Here is a 14635-nt window from a genome sequence, read left to right on the forward strand (position 1 = left end):
AATGTCAATGTGATGTTAGTGCTTCAGGTGACCCAATATCTGGGCAAAGGAGGTGAAGATATGATGTGATCTGCTCTCTGTCCTAAATAAAAATGAACAAGCAACAACAACAAAACATCTATCTATTGTTTTTGACCAGAAGAGGCACCTTCTGGTAAGAAACAATACATCATGATTTTTTTTGGGCTGCTTGTAGATTTTTATTTAGATATTCTTTGAAGGAACATACATGGCGTAACGGCAGTAAATTACAATAGTTGCTGGCAGCAATAATTATTTAGTAATTCTGACATTTTGACGCTTGCAGAGCTGGTGAATGGTAGCTTGAATGGTAGCGTTTGTGCAGAGAGGCGATCTCCTCATATTCATCATCTCCTTTGCCCAGATACTGGTTCATGCTTCAGAGTGAAGTAAAGGTTAGTGAAGTTATTTAAAACAAAAGTGTTTCATCAAGAACTACAGCAAAAACAACTCCCAGAACCAAACATAAAACAATAGTTAGGAAAATCGGACCTATTTCAGAGGTTGTATCCACTTAAAAACAATAAGGATGCCTGATCCCATGTAAATGAATAGCCTACTGTAATAATTAAGATGCGTGATTATGGTGTGGGTGTAAGGGTCAAATTCTGTCTGGTTTTCCCAATGGGAGGGATGTTCTTTAGACAGCCTGCATATTTGCAAAATGTCCAGTGATCCATTCCAATGTCTTTTACAACAGATTATTTGACATTTCAGTTTCCAGATCAAATGAAATGTATTTAACTCTAAATTAACATGCAGCCTGACCAGAAAAAAGGATGGTGGTACTTCTATGAAAGTGTGTTTGTGATGTTCAACCAGTCACACAAAAATACATACTCTGCTGTGTTCTAAATTCTCTCATTCTCTTTATTTCAGAGACTGTTTGTCCAAGCAGTATCTCAGTCGATAACGGTGATGTGAAGGGCTTCGATATTCTACAGTATCTTAATTTGGCCAAAAAGGTCAAAAAAACTCAAGGGTCTTTCTATGGCTCCAAAGCCTTCCAGGTGACATCTCGCGTTGACCTGAGTGAAAGCACGACGTAAGCTTAAAACACCATGCCATGTCCAGTGGCGTAGCGCAGTTTCACTGGGCCCCCTGTTTTTCATGTGGGCTGAGAGAAAAATGTGCAGATTTATAGCTAATCTCATGCTATTTTACACATTTTGGCTATGAGGTATATATTTTTTTGTTGCTGTTTTATAGCTCAGGGATTCTTGAAAGACAGGACAATCTCAACTTTCTTTCCACAAATATTTGTCTTAAAAAAATAAAAAAATGAAACATATATTTTGATAGACCAAAGTATTAGCTACAGTATAACAGCATGTAAAGGAACAACCTCCAATGTCTTTGTTTTCATAAAACGCAACTAACTGGATTCATGCCAACCCCATCAGACAGCATAAAAGGCATTTTATTTTAACAATTATTATCTAACAAGTGTTTAAAGGCCTATATAAAAAAACATATTTGATATAATATTGAATTTGGCCTTTATTGCTACAGCCCATAGAAACACATTGAACTACACATTAATAAATTGCAAAAAAGACAGTAAAAAATAAATAATAAGGAACAAGGTTTTGAATGAGAAAACTTAGACCCATGTTTGGTCATGTTATTTTTGGCACATTTTACCTATACATTTTTTTGCAGCCTGGTACCTTCATACGACTTCCCTGAAGCTTATTAGTTTGTAACTCACACTGTTTGGGTTTTACAGACAGATTTGTGGCAATTGTCTTGTCTGGATCCTCTCATGTGTATAAAAAGGCCACTTTCAAAAGCTCGGTTGTATGGATTAAGTGAAAACTTTATATATCCGGAAAGTGGGGATTGAGCTGCAGCCAATACAATAAATTGTACTGTATGTCTCTAACTTAAACACACAGGGAGCTACTCAATATCCAAAATGACATCACCTTGTGACACATGGGTGTGTCAATCACATCTAGGGGGTTTTAAAGTCAGAGATGGCTATTTCATGAAACTCAATAAGATAATTTTCTAGTTAATAACCATCATTAACAGTTGTTAGAATTTTAAACACTTTTTTGGAGAGTTTGAAATTGCGGTCCTTTGCTCCGGACAAAGGCATTTCGAAAGTTTTTAGAGAATTCCTAAAACAAATCTCACCCCTTCTAAGATTCGCATGAATGTACATTTTAAGCTCAAATAAAAATAACACAACAAAATCATATTTTTTTAACTATAAAAATACAGTTTTCCTGTCGGACAACGATTGTTCTGACTTTCAAGAGTCTCTGAGCTAATTTCCTGACATTCTACACATTGCTGAGAGAAAATGTTGTAGTTACAAAGCAAATTTCCTGTAATTCTGAACATTTCTCTCATGGTATGATGATATTTTGGGGGGGTTGGGGGACCCCAAATCTCGTGCCCCCCCCCCCCCCCCCCCCCCATACCTCAGTATGTGCAACGCCAGTGGCCGTGTCAATATTTTGTTTTATTTTTAAAAAATGTATTAAACATCCCTCTTCGGAGGACAAATACATATATATATATATATATATATATATATATATATATATATATATATATATATATATATATATATATATATATATATATTTATTCTTTTATAGCCTTTCTGCTACATATACACTACCGTTCAAAAGTTTGGGGTCACTTAGAAATGTCCTTGTTTTTGAAAGAAAAGCAAATTTTTTGTTCAGTAAAATAACATCAAATTGATCAGAAATACAGTGTTGTCATTGTTAATGTTGTAATTGACTATTGAAGCTGGAAACGGCTGATTTTTTAATGGAATATCTATATAGGCATACAGAGGCCCATTATCAGCAACCATCACTCCTGTGTTCCAATGGCATGTTGTGTTAGCTAATCCAAGTTCATCATTTTAAAAGGCTAATTGATCATTAGAAAGCCCTTTTGCAATTATCTTAGCACAGCTGAAAACGGTTGTACTGATTAAAGAAGCAATAAAACTGGCCTTCTTTAGACTAGTTGAGTATCTGGAGCATCAGCATTTCTGGTTTCGATTACAGGCTCAAAATGGCCAGAAACAAAGAACTTTCTTCTGAAACTCGTCAGTCAATTCTTTTTCTGAGAAATTAAGGCTATTCCATGTGAGAAATTGCCAAGAAACTGAAGATCCCGTACAACACTGGGTACTACTCCCTTCACAGAACAGCGCAAACTGGCTCGAACCAGAATAGAAAGAGGAGTGGGAGGCCCCGGTGCACAACAGAGCAAGAGGACAAGTACATTAGAGTGTCTAGTTTGAGAAACAGACGCCTCACAAGTCCTCAACTGGCAGCTTCATTAAATAGTACCTGCAAAACATCAGTCTCAACGTCAACAGTGAAGAGGCGACTGGCCTTCTAGGCAGAGTTCTTCTGTTCAGTGTCTGTGTTCTTTTGCCCATCTTAATATTTTATTTTTATTGGCCAGTCTGAGATATAGCTTTTTCTTTGCAACTCTGCCTAGAAGGCCAGCATCCCGGAGTTACATTTACATTTACATTTAAGTCATTTAGCAGACGCTCTTATCCAGAGCGACTTACAAATTGGTGCATTCACCTTATGATATCCAGTGGAATAACCACTTTACAATAGTGCATCTAAATCTTTTAGGGGGGGGGGGGGGGGGGTTAGAAGGATTACTTTATCCTATCCTAGGTATTCCTTAAAGAGGTGGGGTTTCAGGTGTCTCCTGCCTGTTCACAGTTGACGTTGAGACTGGTGTTTTGTGGGTACTATTTAATGAAGCTGCGATTTGAGGACTTGTGAGTTGTCTGTTTCTCAAACTAGACACTCTAATGCACTTGTCCTCTTGCTCAGTTGTGCACTGGGGACTACCATTCATTTTTCTATTTTGGTAAGAGACAGTTTGCGCTGTTCTGTGAAGGGAGTAGTATTGGTGATTAAGGTGTAAAGAGGGTGTGGGGGGCGACAATGCAAATAGTCTGGGTAGCCATTTGATTAGATGTTCAGGAGTCTTATGGCTTGGGGGTAGAAGCTGTTTAGAAGCCTCTTGGACCTGGACTTGGCACTCCGGTACCGCTTGCCGTGCGATAGCAGAGAGTAGGGTGACTAGGGTGGCTGTAGTCTTTGACAATTTTTAGGCCCTTCCTCTGACACCACCTGGTATAGAAGTCCTGGATGGCAGAAAGCTTGACCCCAGTGATGTACTGGGCCATTCGCACTGTAGTGCCTTGCAGTCAGAGGCCGAGAAATTGCCATACCAGGCAGTGATGCAACCAGTCAGAATGCTCTCGATGATGCAGCTGTAGAACCTTTTGAGGATCTTGGTACCCATGCCAAATCTTTTCAGTCTCCTGAGGGGGAATAGGTTTTGTCGTGCCCTCTTCATGACAGTGTTGGTGTGTTTGGAACATGTTAGATTATTGGTGATGTGGACACCAAGGAACTTGAATCTCTCAACCTGCACCACTGCAGGTCGTCGATGAGAATGGGGGCATGCTCGGTCCTCTTTTTCCTGTAGTCCACAATCATCTCCTTTGACTTGATCACGCTGACACCACACGACCAGGTCCTTGACCTCCTCCCTATAGGCTGTCTTGTCGTTGTTGGTGATCAGGCCTACCACTTTTGTGTCATAGTTTCTGGGATGATGGTGTTGATGTGAGCCATAACCAGCCTTTCAAAGCACGTCATGGCTACAGATGTAGTCGTAGTCGTTTAGGCAGGTTACATTTGTGTTCTTGGGCACAGGGACTATGGTGGTCTGCTTAAAACATGTTGGTATTACAGACTTGGACAGGGAGAGGTTGAATATGTCAGTGAAGACACTTGCCAGTTGGTCAGCGCATGCTCGCAGTGCATGTCCTGGTAATCCGTCTGGCCCTGCGGCCCTGTGAATGTTGACCTGCTTAAAGGTCTTACTCACATTGGCTGCAGAGAGCATGATCACACAGTCTTCTGGAACAGCTAGTGCTCTCATGCATGTTTCGATGATATTAGCCTCGAAGCGAGCATAGAAGTAGTTTAGCTCGTCTGGTAGGCTTGTGTCACTGAGCAGCTCTCGGCTGTGCTTCCCTTTGTAGTCTGTAATGGTCTGTAAGCCCTGCCACATCCGACGAGCGTCAGAGCTGGTGTAGTACGATTCGATCTTAGCCCTGTATTGACGCTTTGCCTGTTTGATGGTTTGTCGGAGGGCGTAGCGGGATTTCTTATAAGCTTCCGGGTTATAGTCCCGCTCCTTGAATGCTGCAGCTCTAGCCTTTAGCTCAGTGTGGATGCTGCCTCTAATCCATGGCTTCTGGTTGGGGTATGTACATATTCCAGTCTGTGTTAGCAAAACAGTCCTGTAGCTTAGCATCTGCTTCCTCTGACCACTTTTTTATTGATATAGTCACTGGTGCTTCCTGCTTTAATTTTTGCTTGTAAGCAGGAATCAGGAGGATAAAATTATGGTCAGATTTGCCAAATGGAGGGAGAGGGAGAGCTTTGTATGCGTCTCTGTGTGTGGAGAATAGGTGGTCCAAAGTTTTTTTTCCCTCTGGTTGCACATTTAACATGCTGATAGAAATTTGGTCAAACGGATTTAAGGTTCCCTGCATTAAAGTCCCCGGCAACTAGGAGTGCCACCTCTGGGTGAACGTTTTCTTGTTTGCTTATGGTGGAATACAGCTCATTCAATGCTGTCTTAGTGCCAGCCTCTGACTGTGGTGTCATGTAAACAGCTACATACCACCACAGTCATATTCGATCGCCTATGAATTCTCCGAAGGCAGCCTGACCTTCACCCCCTCTTTCTCCGCCTCCTCTTCACGCAGATCACGGGATCGGGGCCTGTTCCCGAGGAAGCAGTGTATCCTTCGCGTCGGCCTCGTCATAGTCGTGAAAGGAAAAAGAGGATTCTGCTAGTCCGTCGTGAGTAATCGCAGTCCTGATGTCTAGAAGTTATTTTCGCTCATAAGAGACGGTAGCGGCAACTTATGTACAAAAAAGTTTTTAAAAAAAGTTAAAAATAACACAAATAAACGAACAGAAAAACACAATCGGCTGGGGGCACGTAAAACATCTGCCATCCTCTCCGGCGCCATCTTACTTACTTACTTATTGCTTCTTCAATCAGTACAACAGTTTTCAGCTGTGCTAACATAATTGCAAAAGGGTTTTCTAATGATCAATTAGCCTTTTAAAATGATAAACTTGGATTAGCTAACACAACGTGCCATTGGAACACAGGAGTGATGGTTGCTGATAATGGGCCTCTGTATGCCTATGTAGATATTCCATTAGCCGTTTCCAGCTACAAAAGTAATTTACAACATTAACAACGTCTACACTGTATTTCTGATCAATTTGATGTTATTTTAATAGACAAAAATGTGCTTTTCTTTCAAAAACAAGGAAATGTCTAAGTGACCCCAAACTTTGAATGGTAGTGTACATACATTTTATAAATACATTTTCATATACATTTTGCATACACATTTTACATGCGCATTTTACATACATGGTACTTTAACAACAACACCTATCACCATAGACCACCCTCATTTGGTTTCCATGTGCCATATATTTTTCAATTGTGCTGTGATGTTTTACATAATTTTTTTACATTTATAATCGTGTAGTATCTACAGATTGTGAGCTAAGGATGATAACCTTTCCTACGAGTGTCACTATTGCCATGTCTACTTTATCACTCTGGTTTCATAGTGATGTGATCGACTGGTTGTTTCATGGTGATGTGATTGACTGGTTGTTTCATTTTGGCCCACAGGAACTTGTTTCCAGACGGCCTGCCTCCATCCTATGTCTTTGTGTCCACACTGAGGTACAAGGGGTCTCTGCTCAGGGAAGAGTGGGACTTATGGAGGGTACAGACCAATAACGGGAAACCACAAATGGCTGTCACACTTAACGGATTTGAACGCAATGTCAAGTTCACTACAACCAGTGTAGCACCAGGTGATACTCAGACAGTGGTCTTCCAACAAGAACCTTCCAAGGTACCCCAACACCATGAGTCTTCTAAACCACCAAAACAGACACATGACATGATAGTACTTTACAGATGTCGGATCTTCATTTGACCTCTGTTTATTAGTACTCTTTTTATTATCTATCCTGATTGCCTAGTCACTTTTACTCCTACCTACAGTACCAGTCAAACGTTTGGATACACCTACTCATTCAAGGGTTTTTCTTTATTTTTACTATTTTCTACTAATAGTGAATACATCAAAAGTATGAAATAACACATATGAAATCATGTAGTAACCAGAAAAAGTGTTAAACAAATCAAAATATATTTTATATTTGAGATTCTTCAAAGATGACAGCTTTGCATCAAGACAAAGAAAAACCCTTGAATGAGTAGGTGTGTCCAAACTTTTGCGTGGTACCGTACATGAGAATATTACCTCAACTACCTCATACCCCTGCACATTGACTCGGTACTGTTACTCCTTGTGTATAGAGTCGTTATTGTTATTTGTTGTGTTACTATTTTCTATTTTTATTAGCTATTGTTCTTACACTTTAACTCTGCATTGTTGGCAAAGGGCTCATAAGTAAGCATTTCATTGTAAAGTCTACACCGGTTATATTCAGCACATTTGACATTCAATTTGATTTGATTTGACTTGTATTGTCACAGCAAAATAATACTGCAGCAACAGGATTTGAACGTTTAATCCATAATGTTGCTTGATCGGTGGTTAGGCTATTAGCGGGCCAAAATGAGGCTACATGTAAAGTGGAATACTGTTACTATAACCATCGGTTAGTGCAGGTTTTCAATTAATTTTTTTAAATCACGAAGCTCATGTGCATTTCCTGTGAAACAGTGAAATTCTCAGCAACAAAAGAGTGATTAAGATGATACATCTGTACCAAGCCTTAATGAAAATGTAAAATCATGACCTGTTTGTGGCATTTATAAAACCTCAAATTTGGAAAAGAGAAACAAAAATAGTCTGGCTAAGTCATTAATTCATTTCTCACCAGAACTGGCAATCATCATGAAAATCTCCGAGGCAGATGTACAGTCTCTACAGTCCATGAAACACAGAGAGTCCTCATAAAACAGTGATAGGATTTATTACTGCACACACTAACGATATTACAACAAACTACATTACATTCCAAAGAAGCATTTTCCAGAAAATAACCAGCTTTCTAAGGACTGGGATGTGGGGGATTGAAGACTGTGACATTTGAGGAGAATGGAATGTAGTGAATTGAAAGAATGATTCAATATGGTTAGATAATCAAACTTCTTGGAGATCATTCACCATATCAGACTATTTGAAATCATCCAACGTTTTCCTACTGGCCATGTGCTAGCCGAAGCCTACTTTACAATGGCTTCTTGACATGCCTGAGGTAAATGTCTTGGTCTGCCTTTAGACAGGCAGACCAATTCTGATATTGTTTTCACTAGTTGGTCTTTTGACCAATCAGATCAGCTCTAAAAGATATCTGATGTAAACATATATGATGTTATTGGTCAAAATACTAATTAGTTCAAAAATATCTGTATTGAGGTGCCTGTCTAAACACAGCCTTTGATTTCTTATGTTTTGACCATATGGATTAGTGATTTTAACAAAAAAGAAAAGAAACTGATCTTCTAAAGCTGAGGCTGTCTTTATTCTTTGTTTCTCCATTGTTCTTTCTATCAATGTTTTGTGATTGCCCAACAATTTAATAGCCATTGCACTCTCTAGTAGGCCAGTTGCTAAATTCTCCTAGACCTTGTTGACCTTTGTATATATAATCATTCTTTATCCTCTTTTCTTGTCAAATAGAAACTATTTGATGAGAACTGGCACCAGCTTCGCCTACTGGTCACTGAGCAGGATGTTACCCTGTATGTTGATGACCTGGAAATTGAAACCATGCCATTGGAACCTCCTGTTGGTATCTTCATTAATGGGAAGACCCAGATCGGAAAGTATGTCAGCAAAGAGACAACTGTACCAGTAAGTATCCGGAGACAACATTTTCAGAACCAATAACATGCATTTGTGCTTCTTTGAGCAAGACAACTGTCGTCTACAGACGTAGGATCTTAATTTGAGCCAGTTTGCTACAACAAGAAAATAATCCTTCTGCAACAGGAAATGTGAATTATTATGTGGATTACAATTAATGGGCATTTTTGTAGGGGTTGATGAATTTTTTGTGAGGGAAATTACACATTTTAGAAGCCTTTTAAAACCTAAAATATACCACAAGTTTTGCAAAGTTCTCCTTCAACATTGTGATCAAACTAACATCCTACATCTGTACATTGGATCACATTTAAGCGGCTATTGGTCTAACTGTTTAAAAGTAGGATGTGAAGAGTCAAGATTCTGTATTTTCCTCTAAAACATATTGACCTCAGTGGATTAGAAATTCTTGCCACGAAGAACCTCTCTGCCCTCTACATCTTATTTAGTCTTTGCTTTATTTGGCCATGTTGATACTTGGTGTGCTGTGCCAAACATCCTCAACCTGCAATCAATCATAATGATGTGTGTTAAAATTAACAACTTTTGTCCAAGCTAATTTGAGACGTGCAACCAGAATGTCGCTGGATTTGTTTTCAACCCATAAAACTTGAAAATGACCTGCAAGTAAATCCTTACAAGGTATCGTAAATATAATGAAGGTGTCACTTAAGTCTATAGAAATAACCTCCTGGTATGGTGATGAGAGGGACTTATTACTTTTCATGAATTGTTATAAAACTGTTATCAAGATAAAGTAGCCACTTGTTAGTGTTGAAATGCTTTTTCCCCGACCTCATGATAATTCCTTTATCTTTAACAGTTTGAGATTATGAAACTCAGGATCTACTGCGACCCCGAGCAGAACAACCGTGAGACTGCCTGTGAAATACCTGGAGTTGTGAGTACAACCACCTTTTTGGATCTGTCCTTGTAATAAATGTGCCACATTAAAACCAAACATCATTTTTCAAGGGATCACATATTTTCCTGTTTGTGATCACAATGCACCACTATACTGTATACCACCATACCACCACCATGACTTAGTATCGGGGAAAATCCATACCATGTTCATTTTGAAATCTGTTGAAATTTGTCAAAAAAACGTTACTTTTTCTTTCTTCTTTCTCCTCTTTCAGTTGTGCATTGAATCATATGGTACTAGGAATATGATTCACGATATATGACCCGTGTTTTATAGATTATTACACGTATCACTTGTTTGACCTCATCCTGCTTTCTACTGTGCTGTGGTGGAGCGCCTTTACCTCTGCTTGCCACATGCACATTGCTCTCACTGTTATTTTACCGTCTGACATCAAATCTGTTTGTGAAGCAGTGGCCAAATGCTGCATTGGCTTGGCTATTGCTTTCACTACTAACCCACGATGCCAGACCATTGCTTTGCATATGTGGTTTCTGGATATCAGTTTGGGAGAAACAAAAAGAGAGGGAGAGAGAGGCACTGAAAACACATGCCAGCATCTCTCTCTCTCTCTCTCTCTCTCTCCCTGCATGTCTTTCAGTGTCTCATTTACCTTCAACCAGTGTTATTGTCTTAACAAATTGGTCTATTAGTGTGAGATTACAGGTTCCAGGCGCTTCCATGACATAATCTCGCTCCTTTTATTTCCAGGACGGAAAGGTATGTATTTTGGCTGATGGCTTTGCTTGCTTACAAAGTAAACCCCAGTTTAATTTTCATCGCAAGAGGTAAGACTACACATTATTTAATGGTCTTTCGCAGTGTCCCTTTTTTATGTAACCTTTATTCAACTAGGCAAGTCAGTTAAGAACAAATTCTTATTTACAATGACAGTGGGTAAACTGCCATGTTCAGGGGCAGAACAACAGATTTTTACCTTGTGAGCTCAGGGATTTGATCTAGCAACCTTTCGGTTACTGGCCCAACGCTCTAACCACTAGGCTACCTGCCATCACCAATCTGCTAGGGGTTGTGCAATGTATAGGTAAATCTTTACCTTAAAAGAAAATTCCACCCAACATTCTATCTTTTGGTATTGGTTTTATTAGTCCATTGTTGATATAATCCCAATTTGTTTTGCATGCCAGCAATTATATGATGCAATACACACCATCATATAATGCAAAATACTGGCTGTATTACTGTATTTTGAAAGTTATATATACTGTTATACTGTATCTTGAAAATGTGGTTGCTGACATGCAACAGATTTTGGGACTATCTCAACAAAGGACTCATGAAACAAAGTAAAAGATAGTTTTTGGGTGGAGTTATCTTTTAAGTTTCCCTTATACCCAGGTAACTACACAGCACTAACTATAGTTACAATGTTGTAATAGGGAAGGGAAAGGGGATACCTAGTCAATTGCACAACTGAATGCATTCGATCGGAATGTGTCTTCCGCATTTAACCAAACCCCTCTGAATCAGAGAAGTGCGGGGGGCTTCTGTAATCGACGTCCACATCATAGGTGTCCAGGGAGCAGTTGTTGTTGGGGGTTAACTGCCTTGCTCAAGGGCAAAACGTCAGATTTTTACCACCTTGCCGGCTTGACAATTTGCACCAGCGACCTTTCGGTTACTGGCCCAACACTCTTAACCGCTAGGCTACCGGTAATGAAAAAGTAATCACATGGTAATGACGTTATGTTGAACATACCTATAGTTACATTTTATGAATTTCAGGGTAAGTCCAAAGTAATATTTTTCCCTTGCGTCAAGCAAGCAAACATATTTGTACTAATATGCAGTCAAGGTTTTTTGTCTCTTGCTATAAACATGTAATATAGCCCTTTGTCTCTAGAACTATGTTTGCAAAGTCATTTTGCTGGAAGTGTCTGCTGTGTGAATGCTACTAGGCTGCCAAATGCTAAATGATACGGCTGCTAAGAGACCTGAACTGAATGCACTCCCTTGGCTTCAGTTGTCTGAGTGTCTGTTAGCAGGAAATCAGACATATCATTGATTAATTGCTCGTATGTCTTCCATATGACAAGACTATGGCTTAGTGATCACTATTAAAACCTTTTACTGCAGTAGGCAGAGTGTTTCTTGGTAATCTACTTTGAAAGAAAAGTACACACCTCACACACATGGTTCTGGGCTTAAAAAAAGAAGACACCTGTACCATGTCAGATATAGAGTTGAAATGTATTCAATTTTGAGTTTGCATCCCAATATTACACTTTATATACGTAACAGAAGAAATAAGAGAAAAAAAAGTTTGACATTGGAACACTGGATTTTTGGCTGTTTTTTTAATCATCTTGATTAATTATGAAATTAGGAAAAATATGAATAACTTTCCACCCATGAGGCCACTAGAAGGCGATTTGGTCATTTAGCCGCTGGAAAGGGCTACGTGCCATTAGTGAATGGTGTGCGTGTTTCTTGTTTATTCCAGTGCGCCAATGGCCCTGGTGACATAGACGTGGACCCCACTCCAGAACCATGTACCTGTCCTCCCGGACCTCCTGGTCTTCAAGGAATGAAGGTCAGTCAGAAGGGTTACATCACAGCGCTTGCCAGTTTCTAAATCAGGTGTCAACTCCTTCCATCAGGACACGGTGCTGTGCAAATCAAATACACTTCTGAAAGCGTTTCACTTTTGAACAGTTTTCTGACATAAATTGTTTTGTCTCCCCACAACTTGCATGACCAATTCATCCAAGACGTGAACGTACAGCCAAATAGAAAGATGCGGTTCAAACGGATGTGGCTTTGTGCCTACAGTACGTCACTGTGACAGCAATGCATGTGATTGGGTTGTGGTTGGAAGATGTTATCAATAAGACCTTTCCCAACGTCTTTATTGATGGAAATAACTAACCATTGAAAAAGGGACTAGTTACAAGAGAATGACAAGTTGACTAAAAGTAGAAACAGACTGGCTCCTAGGCAAAAGAAAGTTTCCTTAAATGGGCCACAAAAATAAAGTGCTGTGTGACACATTTAATTGTTCATAGAGCATATGCCAAAGAATTTATAAGATGTTAAAACTTAAACTAAAACATTTCACCTTTAAGCAATATTACCACAGCAACAGGTCCTTTTATTCTGTAAAAGTGCACAAGGTTGCAGGCATGTTTGTGTTTATAAGGCCATAGTCACGCATGGGTACAAATCCAGTTTTTCAACAGGAAAAGATTGCTCTTAAAGGTTTTAATAATACATCCAGAAGTCTACAAGCATGGCTGGTTCGCAGATGGATCTTTTGGGCTGGATCAGCGGAAACTGGTGGGAGGAGCTACAGGAGCTGTAGGAGGATGGGCTCATTGTAATGGCTGGGATGGAATCAATGGAATCAATGGAATGGAGTTAAACATGCTGTTTCCATAATTGTTATGTGTTTCTTACTATTCAATTTACTCCCTTCCAGCCATTACAATGAGCCCGTCCTCCTATATATCCTCCCACCAGCCTCCTATGGGGCTGACATATTACCAGGAATTGTAACAAAGGGCATCTTGAATCAAGTAAAGCTCAAAATGTCCTGCTGAGACATGAACTCAGAATGATCTTTCGTACTGATAAAGTCTGTAAAGCCTTGAAAGGTCTTTTCCAGGAAAGGTAAAAAGCATTTCTGTTTGATGCTCCTCACAAAGAACATGTTTTAAAACCAAATCGGTGCTGCTTTGCAGCATGCAATAGACAAACAGCTTCTGAGTAGTTCAGCGGTTTCATGAGTGGTGCAATGGTATTGTTTAAAGATCAAAATGGTCCAGTCAATAACATGCTGTGTTCTCTGTCAGGGGGAAGCAGGAACAATGGGGAACCCAGGTCAAGCTGGTCCTGCTGGTGCTGATGGTAAGCCTGTGAGTACTACATAGTTTAATATACAAACATCCACTCACTCAACACCCATCAGAATCCAACACTTTTGAAGAAAATAAATGAATCGAAATGGATTAATTGCTATTCGGGACATTGCTGAATGGCCATTCAAATCAGTTGGATGCCAGTTGGATGTTTTGGATGTCAAGAGAATTCCCTTTAATGTTGTAACGGTTAAAGAGCACACTTGGAAAGAAAGGGTGAAAGGGGATACCTAGTCAGTTGCACAACTGAATGCATCCAACCAAAACGTGTCTTCTACGTTTAACCCAACCCCTCTGAATCAGGTGCAGGGGGCTGCCTTAATTGACGCCCATGTCATAGGCACCCGGGGTAGAATACATGGTGGTGCTAATAGTACCCTTTCTCCAACAGGATTTACCTTCCAGGGATTTCAGGGCATTTTTCACATGCTTAAAAGGAAAGGGAAAAGAGGTTAATGTCTGAGTGTTAAGTACAGTACCTGGTACTTAACTCTAAAGGCTTTTTCTCCCTACTGGGTGGCAGGAGAAACTTTATGACTCCTGCCAGTGTGATGACTGGGCACATGAGGCGGGCCAGATGGAGATCATATTTCATTATTTTCAGTAAAGCTTTGTGTTAAATATGCTTAATAAGTCCAGGTCCCGTATCCACAAAGTGTCTCAGAGTAGGAGCGCTGATCATAAAGATTAAGATGAAATGGACATATCCTTGATCAGCACTCCTACTTTGAGACGCTTTGTGGATACAGGCCCAGATCTACTATTTCTAGACTAGATTGTACTCAAATGTAAGTAATCACTGCTGCCACAGTTTCTAACATACATAAATCTGCAGAGAGTAGACTT

At 39.7% G+C, this 14635-nt stretch overlaps 1 protein-coding gene across 3 annotated transcripts in view; it reads left to right on the top strand.

Annotated features, from left to right (window-relative positions):
• Positions 1–14635, top strand: part of col21a1 (collagen, type XXI, alpha 1) — a 58932-nt gene that overhangs the window by 6910 nt on the left and 37387 nt on the right. For 2 of the 3 annotated variants that reach the window (XM_082970571.1, XM_014180148.3), the window contains exons 4-9: positions 901–1066; positions 6766–6994; positions 8798–8971; positions 9807–9884; positions 12376–12465; positions 13724–13786. In XM_082970571.1, the coding sequence (XP_082826697.1) occupies positions 901–1066; positions 6766–6994; positions 8798–8971; positions 9807–9884; positions 12376–12465; positions 13724–13786 (800 nt within the window). Of the gene's footprint in view, positions 1–900; positions 1067–5567; positions 5907–6765; positions 6995–8797; positions 8972–9806; positions 9885–12375; positions 12466–13723; positions 13787–14635 lie in introns of those variants that run through there. The other variant, XM_082970572.1, reaches the window with a different exon arrangement.

The sequence above is a fragment of the Salmo salar genome, chromosome 28, assembly GCF_965601325.2.
Source record: "Salmo salar chromosome 28, fSalSal1, whole genome shotgun sequence".
Classification (NCBI taxonomy): Eukaryota; Metazoa; Chordata; class Actinopteri; order Salmoniformes; family Salmonidae; genus Salmo; species Salmo salar.